The sequence below is a fragment of the Schistocerca americana genome, chromosome 3 (genome assembly GCF_021461395.2).
Source record: "Schistocerca americana isolate TAMUIC-IGC-003095 chromosome 3, iqSchAmer2.1, whole genome shotgun sequence".
In the NCBI taxonomy this organism is placed as follows: domain Eukaryota; kingdom Metazoa; phylum Arthropoda; class Insecta; order Orthoptera; family Acrididae; genus Schistocerca; species Schistocerca americana.
The window spans coordinates 980049346-980062139 of NC_060121.1; the positions used below are offsets into that span (position 1 = coordinate 980049346).

General features: G+C 38.5%; 1 protein-coding gene across 1 annotated transcript in view; it reads left to right on the forward strand.

The window, feature by feature from the left end:
• Positions 1-11526, forward strand: part of LOC124606609 (DNA cross-link repair 1A protein-like) — a 61805-nt gene extending 50279 nt beyond the window's left edge. The window contains exons 10-11 of the mRNA XM_047138594.1: positions 3998-4136; positions 11206-11526. Of these exons, the coding sequence (XP_046994550.1) occupies positions 3998-4136; positions 11206-11399 (333 nt within the window). The 3' untranslated portion in view covers positions 11400-11526. The remainder of the gene's footprint in view (positions 1-3997; positions 4137-11205) is intronic.
• The last annotated feature ends 1268 nt before the right edge of the window (positions 11527-12794 follow it).

Sequence of the window (12794 nt, forward strand, 5' to 3'; positions counted from 1 at the left end):
TCCTAGAAAAAAGCTACCCCAGTTTAGCGTCTGTCAAATGATCAGAAAAGTCGATGCTTGGCTCCTATTGTCTTACATACAGCATTTGTGTGTCATAATGACATCACATCTCATTTCAACAGTGTGCAACAAGACTCACCTCTGGAGGAAGATAGGTTGTTACAGAAGTTAGTTTTTAGTGATGAAACAATGTTTCATGTGTTTGGAAAGGTGAACCGTCATAAGGTGTCTCTTTGGGACACTGAAAACCCACACAGGATTATGGAGCATATTTTCATGAAACTGTCATATTGATGTTTTCCGTATTGCAAATGGTGCCCATATTGAGCACCAGTGATGTGAGTGAAAGACTTGGAGAGACACTCTGTACTCTGATATGTATTTGTTTTCTGTATGTCTTACAGTTTTCTGACAGTCTTCTTCTGAAACTTCCAGAGGTACTTATGAATAACCTGTGTGTATTTGCTGCTCAATGTTTTTTCCATAAGCCATACAGTAATGATGGTTTTTCTTCATGTAATTATTCATTTTATATCCTACCTGATATTTTCTATTATCATAACGTAAACCTACATCTACATGGCTACTCTCAAAATCACACAAAAGTGTCTGGCAGAGGGTTCATCGAACCATCTTCACATTAATTCTCTATTATTCCACTCTCGAACAGCTTGCATCTTTCAATGCAAACTGCAGTTTCCCTTATTTTATTATTATGATTGTTTCTTTCTACGTAGGTCAGAGTCAACAAAATATTTTCACTTTCTGAGGAGAAAGTTTGTGATTGCAATTTCAAGAGAAAATCGCGCTTCAACTTCTTTGCCCCTGTAACTGAAGTCAAATTATTGTGACTGAATAATATCTAGTTACTTGGAAACTTTTGGGCAAGAGAATTCGCTTCCCCAATATTTTTACACAATTATCTCCCACACTTCCAGGTAGAAATTTTGTTAATTTTGAATTTTCAAGTCTATAAAACTAAATGATTAGAGCTTATGGTTCATAATCATATTTTGTCTGACCCTCGTTGTCGAAGTCAGCACCTGGAATAAAATCTCTGTGGCTCTGCAGAATTCTGGTGATTGTCGACTCTGAAAATTCTTAAAATAATCAGAGGCACAACGTACGTCGTGGGGAAGCCGTCTTGGGTGCTGTGGAAATTGGATATTTGTAGTAAGGCCTTATGGGACTGAGATCATTGTTCCCTAAGCATACACACTACTTAATCTAACTTAAACTAACTTATACGCTAAGGACAGAACGCACACACCCATGCCCGAGGGAGGACTCGAACATCCGACGGGGGGAGCCACACGGACTGTGACAAGGCGCCTCAGACCGCGTGGCTTGGGTGCTATGACATACTCACTATGCAGTGTGGTAATCAGTGCACAAGGTGTGCATCAGTTTTGATAAAGTCCAGAATTTAATCTCTTAAAATAGAGAATAAACAGCCATGGCTGTTCCCTATGAGTTACGACACACCAAATATTGTTCTGAGCCACAGACAAGGGAGAAGTTAAAATAACCATGGAATTGAACGTACCTTTTTCATTCATAAAATTGTATTTTTCCAGAAATTATTTTCCTAGCTACATTTAAATATATGTCGTCTTCTTGTATGAAATGAAATGTTATCATAATCCATCAAATTACATTCAGTATTCAAAATGGCAGCTTACAATAATGCTGTTAATTACAGTGCCACTGCGATCCTACTCTCTGCAATTCTCACACAGAAGTCAGTGAGTTCCTTTTACACGTAATGTTCCACATTATATCCGCAGAGTTTTTATATCATGAGTCAGAGATAATCTGTATCTCACAGTCATAATGAGTCTTTGAGCCATATAAATCACTTGTTCGGTTATGCATAAACATTTGTTCTACAAGAGAAATGAAATGGGAAAAAGGTGATACTGCAATGCCACAACAAAAAAACATCTTTGTTCTAATGATTTCCACCCCAAATTCTGTATCATGTCCATGACACTCTCTCCCCTATTTCTCGATAATACAAAATGTGGTGCCCTTCCTTGAACTTTCTCGATGTACTCGATTAATCTTATCTGGTAAGGATGCCACTCCACACAGCAGTACTCCAAAAGAGGATGGACAGTCTCCTTAGTAGATATGTTGCACCTTTTAAGTGTTCTACCAATAAAACATAGTCTTTGGTTCTCCTTCCCCACAGCATTTTCTTTGTGTTCTTTCCAGTTTAAGTTGTTTGTAATTGTAATTACACGGTATTTAATTGAATTTACATCCTTTAGATTTCATTGATTTATTGTTTAACTGAAGTGTAATGGATTTGTTTTAGCACTCATGTGGGTGATCTCACACTTTTCATTATTTAGGGTCAATTGCCAATTTTTGCACCATGCAGATATCTTCTAAATCATTCGCAATTTGGTTTTGATCTTCTGATGAATTTACTAGACAATAAATGACAGCATCATTTTCGAACGGCGTAAGGTGGCTGCTTACATTGTCTCCTAAATAGCTTATATAGATAAGGCACAACAGAGGGCGTGTAACACTACCTTGGGAAACCCTAGAAATCACTTCTGCTTTACTCGATGACTATCTGCCAATTACTACGAACTATGACCTCTTTGACAGGGAATAATGAATTCATTTGCACAACTGACATGATATTCCATAAGCACACAATTTGATTACAAGCCACTCATGTGGTACGGTGTCAAAAGCCTTCTGGAAATCTAGAAATGTGGAATCATCTTAAATTAAGGTTATCAACTTTTTTTTTCAGACTATGGACATTTGAATTTTATTAAACCAAAAGAGGTATTTATTTTTATTATTTTTATTTACACGTCTAGTACTGTAGGACCAAATTGAGAAGCAAATCTCCAAGGTCATGGAACATTTCAGTACATGAAATATAGCATAAAAGTAATAACAAATAAAATGAAATGTTTATGAACCCAAAAAATGTCAAGCCATAAGTTTAAGTAAATGCTATCAACAATGTAACATACAACTTAGCTTAAATTTTTCAAGGAACTCCTCAACAGAGTAGAAGGATTGGCCCATGAGGAAACTTTTCAGTTTCAATTTGAAAGTGTGTGGATTACTGCTAAGATTTTTGAATTCTTATGGTAGCTTATTGAAAATGGATGCAGCAGTCTACTGCACGCCTTTCTGCACAAGAGTTAAGGAAGCGCAATCCAAATGCAGATTGGATTTCTGCCGAGTATTAACTGAGTGAAAGCTGCTAATTCTTGGAAATAATCTGATATTGTTAACAAGAAATGACAGTAAAGAAAATATATAATGAGAGAGCAATGTCAAAATACCCAGACTGGTGATCAGGGGTCGACCAGAGGTTCGCGAACTTACAACACTTACTGCCCAAACTGCCCATTTCTGAGCCAAAAATATCCTTTTAGAATGGGAAGAGTTACCTCAAAATATAATACCATATGACATAAGCGAATGAAAATAAGCAAAGTAGACTAATTTTTGTGTCAAACAATCACTTACTTCAGACACCATTCAAATAGTAAAAATGGAAGAATTAAGTCTTTGAACAAGGTCCTGGACATGGGCTTTCCACGACAGTTTACTATCTACATGAACACCTGGAAATTTGAACTGTTCAGTTTCACAAATCATACGCCCATTCTGTGAAATTAAAATGTTGAGTTTTGTTGAATTGTGTGGTAGAAACTGCAAAAACCCAGTCTTACTGTGATTTAGTGTTAGTTTATTTTGCACAAGCCATGAACTTATGTCATGAACTGCACTATTTGAAACCGAGCCAATGATGCACACAACATCCTTTACTACCAAGCTAGTGTCATCAGCAAACAGAAATATTTTAGAATTACCTGTAATACTAGAGGGCATATCATTTATATAAATAAGGAACAGGAGTGGCCTCAACACTGATCCCTGGGGGCACCCCCCATTTGACCGTACCCCACTCAGATCCCACGTCACCACCAGTTCATTAACACATTTTTGTTTACAGGACTTGAAGGATCATCTCAACAGCTTACAGGGGATATATTCCAATGTTCTTGCCTTTCGGCCATCAGGATGGGAGTTGCAAGACTCAGGATCCTCACTAACCTTCAGGCGAACAGCTGATGATAATGTCACTATTTACGGTAAGTCTGAAGCACTCTCTAATATATATGTATCGCAGTATGGGAGCATTTCCAGGAATGAATTGAAAGTAGCAATGAATACACTCTTTTTGAACTTTGTACCAATTTATGGTTATGTTGATAACACCTGTGAGAGATCTACAAAGAACTTCTTTCCTAAGGAAATGTGTGAGAGCCTTTTACTTTTAAGTAAACTGTTTAAGATGGGCTATAAGGAGATTTGTGTAGGACACAGCCCTCCTATTTCTCACAATAATAGTCTGTTTGTGGATTTGGTTTTCAAAGATGAAATTCTTATTAGAAAGAGATTGATGCAAGTAGTGAGAAATGATGTCATGGTTTTGCGAGCAGAAGGATCACATGTATTTGTAGAGCATTTACTTGTTTATAGAGGTTTAAGTTTGACGTTGCAGTACCAAGTAAACATATGCTACTTTGGAACAACTTTGCAAAGGTCTTAGAATACACGTAAATAAAAGGTGTCAAGTAAAGAATTCTTCAAAGGCTGGTTCTCATGGAAAATTTATCGATCAAATTGTAATGAGAGACAAAATTGTTAAAGATAGTGTTCCATGTAAGGCCTGGATGTGCGTTCAATACTAGTAGTTGAAACACACTGGCCAGTAAGGTTCTGTGTGGAGGAAAGATGGTCTGTGCCAAGCAGTGTGATTAACATGGAGGGGCAGGACAGAAAGTAACAATTGCTTCATTAAGGAGAAACCAAAATGGAAAATCAAGGGTGGAGTAATGACAATGTCATGAAAAGGATAAATTGTGACTCATCATATAGTGGAGAAGTTCAGTCACAGACAGGTGAAACAAAAAGACTTGGCAGCCAGAGACAGTGGTTGTGTGTGTGTGAACTGCATTGTCATGAATGTGTATGTGTGTTTTGTCTATTTCAGAAGAAGGCCTTCTGGATGAAAGTTTATATGTTTAATAGTTTTTGTTGTACCTGTCTGTGACTCAAGTTCTCTGCTATATGGTGATTAGCACACTACGTTTTTCATAGTATTGTCGTTTAGGAGAAACAGGTAGATGGAAAATAAGAAATTGTGTGTGTAACTCTGTTAGACTTCCCACAACACCAGAACCTTGCACCTTCTACATTCAAATTCCTTCTTAAGATTCAAAGGGTTCTGGTAATAATATTGCAGTGTTGCTGCTGTCTGGACAATTATTGTGGTCATTTGACATTAGTAGATACACATAAAGATGCTTACTTCCATATTTCATTTACTTCAATTTGTTTGTGCAGTATGTGGTCTTATTGGAATCTGCGTGAGAAAGAAAACACCACATATCTCATCAAAAAATTGAGTTGTTAATGAGGTTATGTTGCTGTAAGAAGTGAGATGACATTTAGTGCAAGTGTGTTCTCAGTTCATGTAGCATTACCTATATCTTCTTTCCACATCAAAAACATTTTGTAAATTGTTCTGTAAAAATCATCATGAATAAAGTAACTTGTGAAGCACTGGTAAAACTGAAATGATTTCTGTAGCTTTGAACGCATTCAGCACCATCAGCAGGTGCTTATCTCTCTCACAATTACAGTAGCATCTGTTTCCTTAGTTGGTAATAATCTTTATCAAATCTTTTACCAAATTTGGTTTGGGCATGGTCCTTCCGTCTCGAAAAATACATTGATATTTTGTTGTTATTCTGACATACGCTAAAAAAATAAAAGGCACCACGAAGAAATTATCCACGTGGGATGAAAATTGGTAGATGTGAAGTACATCTGCAGACAAAAAGATGATTACAATTTCAGAAAAATTGGACGATTTATTAAAGAGAAAGAGCTTCAAACATTGAGAAAGTCAATAATGCATTGGTCCACCTCTGGCCCTTATGCATGTGGTTATTTGTCTTGATATTGATTAGTAGAGTTGTTGGATGTTCTCCTGAGGTATATCATGCTAAATACTGTCCAATTGGTGCATTGGATCCTCAATTACAAGCTGTTTGAAGGGCTCTGCCCATAACGTTCCAGAAGTTCTCAATTGGTGAGAGATTTGGTGACTTTGCTGGCCAAGGTAGGGTTTGTCAAGCACAAAAATAAGCAGTGGAAGGAACTCTCATTATGTGCTGGTCGACATTATCTTGCTGAAATGTAAGCCCAGTATGGCTCACCACGATGGGCAACAAAACGAGGCACGGAATATCCTCGGCGTACCGCTGTTCTTTGAGGGTGCCGCGGATAACAACCAAATAGGTCTTGCTGTGAAAAGAAATGGCATGCCAGACCATCACTCCTGTTTATCAGGCCGTATTGTGGGCAACAGTCAAGTTGGTACCCCACCACTTTGTGGAGCATCTTCAGACATGTCTTCACTGTGTAATCTTATTGACTGTAGTAGAATTGTCTTCCTTGATGAGTCACACTTCAAATCAAGTCTTAATGACCAGCAAAGGCGTGCCTGGAGATGCCCGGGACAACGGTGGGATAGCAAACTTGCTGTTGACCACTGTATGGCCTGACAACCAGGCGTGATGGTATGGGGTGCCATTTTATTTCATAGCAGGACCTCTTTGGTTCTCATCTGTAGCACCCTCATACCAAGGAGGTACGTCAATGATATTCTCTGCCCCCTGTCAATGCTCTACGTGGCAAACCATCCTATGCTTACATTACAGCGAGATAGTGCCTGCCCGCACCCGACAAAAGTTTCTGCAGCTTGTCTTCATGTTCGCCAAACCCTACCTTGGTCAGCAAAGCCTCCAGATCTTTCCCCACATTTGGAGCATTAGGGGCAGGACCCTCCAACCAGCTCGTGATTTTGAGGATCTAATGCACCAGTTGACACAATCTGGCACGATGTTCCTCAGGAGGAGCTCCAACAACTCTGCCAGTCGGTGCCAGGCCAAGTAACTGTTTGCATAAGGGCCAGATTTGCTCAATTTGTAAAGTTCTTTCTCTTGAATAAATCATAGAAGTTTTCTTCATTTGTTTTTCTGTACGTGTGTATCGCACGTACCAATTTCTGTCCAATGTGGGCAATTCCTTTGTGGTTCTTTATTTCTCCCCACCCCCCTCTCCCCTTAGCGTGTTCAATGGAAATTTGTTGTTAATCTTATCTTTGTTGTTGGAAAGACTTATCTGCAATACTTGAAGCTGCTCCTCCTCCCCCCCCCCCCCCCTTTTCTACTCTGGGTTTGTGAAATATTCACCTGACATCTAAAGAGGCTTATGTAATTAGTATAGATAGATATAGCAAGGAAAATTATGGCCAAATGTAAATAATTTAGAGTAAAGGACTCTCTGAAAAGCAGAAGTATTGACTTGTCAGCAGACACACAAAAGGGAATGAAAACTTTGCTAGCTTTTGGAAGAAAGCCTTTGAGTAAATTCTTTGTACAAAAATCATTTCTGCAATCAATTTCATAGCTTTGTACACACATGGACCAAAATTTAGATACAGTGTAAAAGTAATGATCAAGCAAAGAGGATTTCAGATTTCTACATACAAAAACAGAGTCTTCATACATTTTATTTCTGATGGCAGACTGTTGTAAAATTAATTTTTTTAGTGAGTACTTGTGACCTTCGTGCCACAATACCATTGTGTGTATAGAGTTCTCACAACAAATAATCCAATATTCTTATGTAGTTGTTAGTGGTACGAATATTTGGCACTAAAATATATGTCGGATGCCTTTCCCTAACAAGTTATGTAATCCAAAAACATTTCAAACTACTTGCTCTCTCTTGACAGCATAACAGTTTACTAAATGGAAATACTAAGTCAACATATGTATAACAGTATTTAGATTTTACCTTTACAAAATATAGAATAGTTATTTGTTGATATAGCTGTATAAATGTCATCTTTGGAAGTCATTTGGCTTAAAATGTTAGTACTGAATACTAGATGGGTTTTCACTAGCGAACATTAACATCTATTGTTACTCCAATTGGTATGCATGTGGCTCTGGTCTGTATCTGCCTCACTACATTTTTCATTTATTTGCTAGTGTTTCGGTATATTACACCCTCCTGAAGCCATTGATCTCATAGTTGTGTGGCAGTCATAGGATCCTGATCAACACGATCAGTATTATGCTGGAATGGTGAAACAGTCCTCATTGTCCATGATCTGGCTGCCCTTTAATTCTGGCATGCACTGGTAGATGTTTCTCTGTCTTACATGAGGCATAACATGACCTTCTCACAAACAGCCAATATTGAGATGTGGAAACTGCAGGTAGGAATGTCAGCAATGTAGGAAAAGACCGTTTGCTACTTACCGTAAAGCAGACACGTTAAGTTGGAGATAGGCACAATAAAAGACACTTATAGCAAGATTTTGGCCACAGCCTTCATCAGTAAAAGAGCACAGCTCATGTACACATGATCACCATCTCCAGCATCTCGGTCTGGAATGTAACTATCACATGGGATGCAAGCATTGTGCATAAGGTGTGCTTGCTTGTGTGTAAATGGTGTGTTTCTTTTACTAATAAAGGCTGTGGCCAAAAGCTTTCTGCAAGTGTCTTTTAATTGTGCTTGTCTTCAACTTAACGTGTCTTCTTTACAGTAAGACACATTGACAGTATTCAGATGTGATTTGCGAGTGAGAAACCTGCATGGTAGTCTTCCATTACATGCAGAATGTAGAAGGTGTTTCTCCTACCTTCAGCTGTGATTTTTTCCATCATATGCAAACTGTAGAAAATGATCAAAGAGAGGATATGGAACAAAAAAGGTCTAATGAATTTATGTCCAGAAATGTATGGCTTCCATGCTAGAGACTTTTGTGTTGTCTCATTGTCACTGTAGGCTTGTACCATGGGAAGCAAGGAGAGGATGCTGGTTGCCAGCCAGTATCCTCTGTCTATATCACACTCTGCATGCAGATTTTAAAATAGAAAATTAGTTTACTCAAGGTAGTCCAGCTGCCGTGGTACAAGCTCTTCTGTAATAGTCCACATTAGCCTCACTGCTGGTGAAGTACACGTCCCATTATGTACACTATTCTGGTCGCTAAGTGTAGCCTGCACGTTCCACTATGGTCGCTGCGTGCTGCCTGCGACTGTCTGCAACGGCAAGTGACTGGGCTGCGACTGATGTCTCGGTGACTCACAGAATGACAGACTGGAATTGACTGGGCCCTCCGATCCGCAGCGGCGATCCAAATACAGGCGGCCAAGACGGCATCGGCAACACCTTTCCTGCAAGACCGTCTTTGGCCTCTGTTGATTTTCTCACAACCTCTTTGCCACCTGGTGTGCTGGTGCCAACTTACACCAGCACAGAGACCATTTATTCAGTCATACTTCGTTACAGATACTGCGGTCTAATACACACTGTACCATGCAGCCACACAGTTAAAGTATGTACGGTTTCCTCCTAGAGGGTGGTACTGTTCCTCATACGTCGTGCTCTAGCACCCTCTCCTGCTGTAATAATTTGTAATGTTGTGTCTGATTCACTTCTCTAGCTGTCGCACCTTGTAATGGATGTTGATACAGCATTGTATGCAATGGTTCCATATTCGAATTGAGAGCTTTCCGACATGGTGTTTACTTATGGAAAGGCAAATGGTAGCATGCAGCAGGCAGCAAGGTTGTATCAGGAGGTCTATCCCCACTGGCAACTACCACAGCATTCAATGTTTGCAACAATGTTTCACCGTTTGTCTGAGACAGGGTCATATCAGGAAGCAGGAAATCATGAATGACATTCCGAAAATGTTCAGACAGCAGACTTAGAGGAAAATATGACTAACACTGTGGAAGGCATCCACCGTACCAGTACCAGGCAGTTGGCCCACCAGTACAGAGTAAGCCAGACGATCATGTGGAACATTCTCCATGACAATTGTTACTACCCTTATCTCTTACATCATGTACAGGGCTTACTAGCGACAGACTTTCCACAGCAGGAACAGTTTTGTCACTGATTTCTTCACTAGGCAACCATGATTCCAGGATCTGTGTCGTCCATCCTATTACCAGATAAGGCCACCTTTTTGTGGAGTGCTATCTTCAACTTTCATAAGTCATCTGTGGGATACTATGCACAATCCCCCTGATATGGTGACAGAAAATCATCAGCATCGGTGCAGCCGGAATGTGTGGGCTGGGATAATTGATGACCATATTGTGGGACCAGTCTTCCTTCCTTGTCACCAGAACTATCAGCGTTTCTTGTGGGTGACTTTGCCTCCGCTGCTGGGAGAAATGCCATTGATGATTCAAAGGGTTATGTGGCTGCCACATGATGGTGCTCCACCTACTTCGCTGTTAATGTCCGAACATATCCCAATCGTGTCTTCCCTGGTCAATGGATCAGACAAGGGGATCCAGTTGCATGGCCTACTTGTTCACTGGCTCTCAATCTGTGCAATTTCTGGTTATCGGACCAACTCATGCTGGTAAGTTTCTGGCTCATACAAATATAAACACATTTTCTCCACTTACAGTGTTGCATGGTGATTTTGCTTTTTTTGGCATAGTTTATTGAACATTTCCTCAGGCCGATTGACTCGAGCAGGTTTCTGAGTTTTGCTCAAGTTGTTGTAGAATCCATCAGCAACAGATTTGTCTACAGCTAAATGTTTGTGCAAATTCAAACAGACCACAACCTTCGAAATGCTTGATGATGCCTCTTTTTCAATTTAAGTGTCAAGCCAGTCCTCTTCAGTCATGGAAAGAAACTGATTTTGGTTGGCCATCTCTTAATTCATCACTGACAGGAGCATAACCAGAATGAAATTCTGTAAACCAATCACAGACAGTCTTTTCTGACGACTATTGATTATTACCATTTGAATGAAGCTGTTCGCGACATTGTTGATAGGTGTTCATCAAAATTGTAAAAATTAATCCAATGGAACTCTTTACCTGAAATTTCCATTTTTTGACAACACTGTTTTTTAATCATTCACTGTAAACAGCCAACATGTCCAATTTCTGAGCTGTAATTGTTTTAACAATAATAATTTTTTTAAAACAGTAGCATTTTCATCTAGTAGCTGTTTCTGAAAACTTTCATACATGTAAGTTGCATAAGAGTTACTCTTAATTTGTGCCATTAATAAATCTCTAATGTGTTTTTTTACAGGTGTCCCCTATAGTGAACACTCCAGCTATTCAGAATTACGTGAGTTTGTACAGTTTCTGCAGCCAGAACATATTGTTCCGACAGTGAATGTTGGAAAACATGCTATTTTGCAGCGATACTTTTCTTCGTGGCTGTCTCAACCAGTTTCTTCAAAAACTCAGAAGAAACTGTCCTCTTACCTCTCTGTGCAATAAATTTTATAATTTTATAGAAATTTAAAGCAGATGTTGCTTAAATTTACTTTTTATAAAATATAGTAAGACAATATGATTGTTAAAGTTTTTTACAGAATTTATATGAACTTTACGGGGTTTTATTAAATGCACCATATTACTTTCCATTTGAAAAATTGTCCTAAATTATTTTGTTATGTATTTATTTTGAATATTTTCCATTTTTACTTTCCTGTCTACATTCCTGCTTTTCTTATATTTGATATTTTGCTAATGTTGTCTGTGTTGCCTCTGGATTGCATTATCTGATAATCAATGTGGGGAACAGTGGGGTAATAGGTGTTACAAGACATAGATGATATTGCCCTTGTTGAAACTGAAATTTCTGCGGGAAATTGTCATTATGTAGGTAACTTGTACTGTTATTTTTCTGAATTTTTTCGGAATGTATAAACAAGTGGCTGGTGATAGTCAAAAGACTATTAAAGTAAGCTAGAGAAGAGGAAAAGAGTAGCAGTATTCATTTATCTTCCATGTAGAAAATGTGCTAATGTTCGAAAAGGTACTAGGCATATCTATGTAAAATATAAGCAATGGAATCATCGAAGGTAACCACTCACTGTATAGCGGAAGTGTAGAGTGATGGTCCAGCATATGAATCCACCTTCTCCTTCAGAGACACACATACTTTGTATCGGTATTACTAACCTAACAGATCTTTCAAGATGTTTAACCATAGGTCTCAAACAGCAGTCTAACTGCTGTCTCTACAGGATAATTGTATTGGCTGTTGATGCACTACACCAGCAGACACAACTTTTGTCTGCAAGGTAACTGCAAATAAATCTGAGCAAACGTTTTTGATAAGCTTTTAAAGAAATAAAAGAAAAGAAGTAGAAATATAAGCTTTTCAATATGCTAATTTGAGCCAGTTTATGAGAATTCAGTTTTTAAGTGAGTAAGTAGGAAACGAAGTGATTCTATACCGCCCTGATCATTAACTAAAATAGGTCATAATAGGAGATGTATTGATGTGGAAGGAAAGATGTGCCCTCTTAATGATTTTTGAGCTATTTTTTTTTTTTTTTTTTCATTATACATGCCATTAAGTGGCAAATAAGATAATTCTGTTTATTTATTTCATGATATATTTTTTTTCTGGTGGGCAATGCTGATACACCATCAAAAACCAGCTGCTGTGGTTATGTTTTGTCTCTGCCTGCAAAGCCTCGTATTTATCCTCCATTATTGTTATTCTGATTATCCTGCAGGGGAAGTAATCATGTGTTCCAGTGCATTTTATTGTGTTTCTATCAAGTGTTGTGTGTCACTTTCACGAGGTCAGTGATATTAGAAAATATACTATCTAGCTCGTAGCAGGCATATAATGGAAATCAAACAATGGAAACTCCAGGA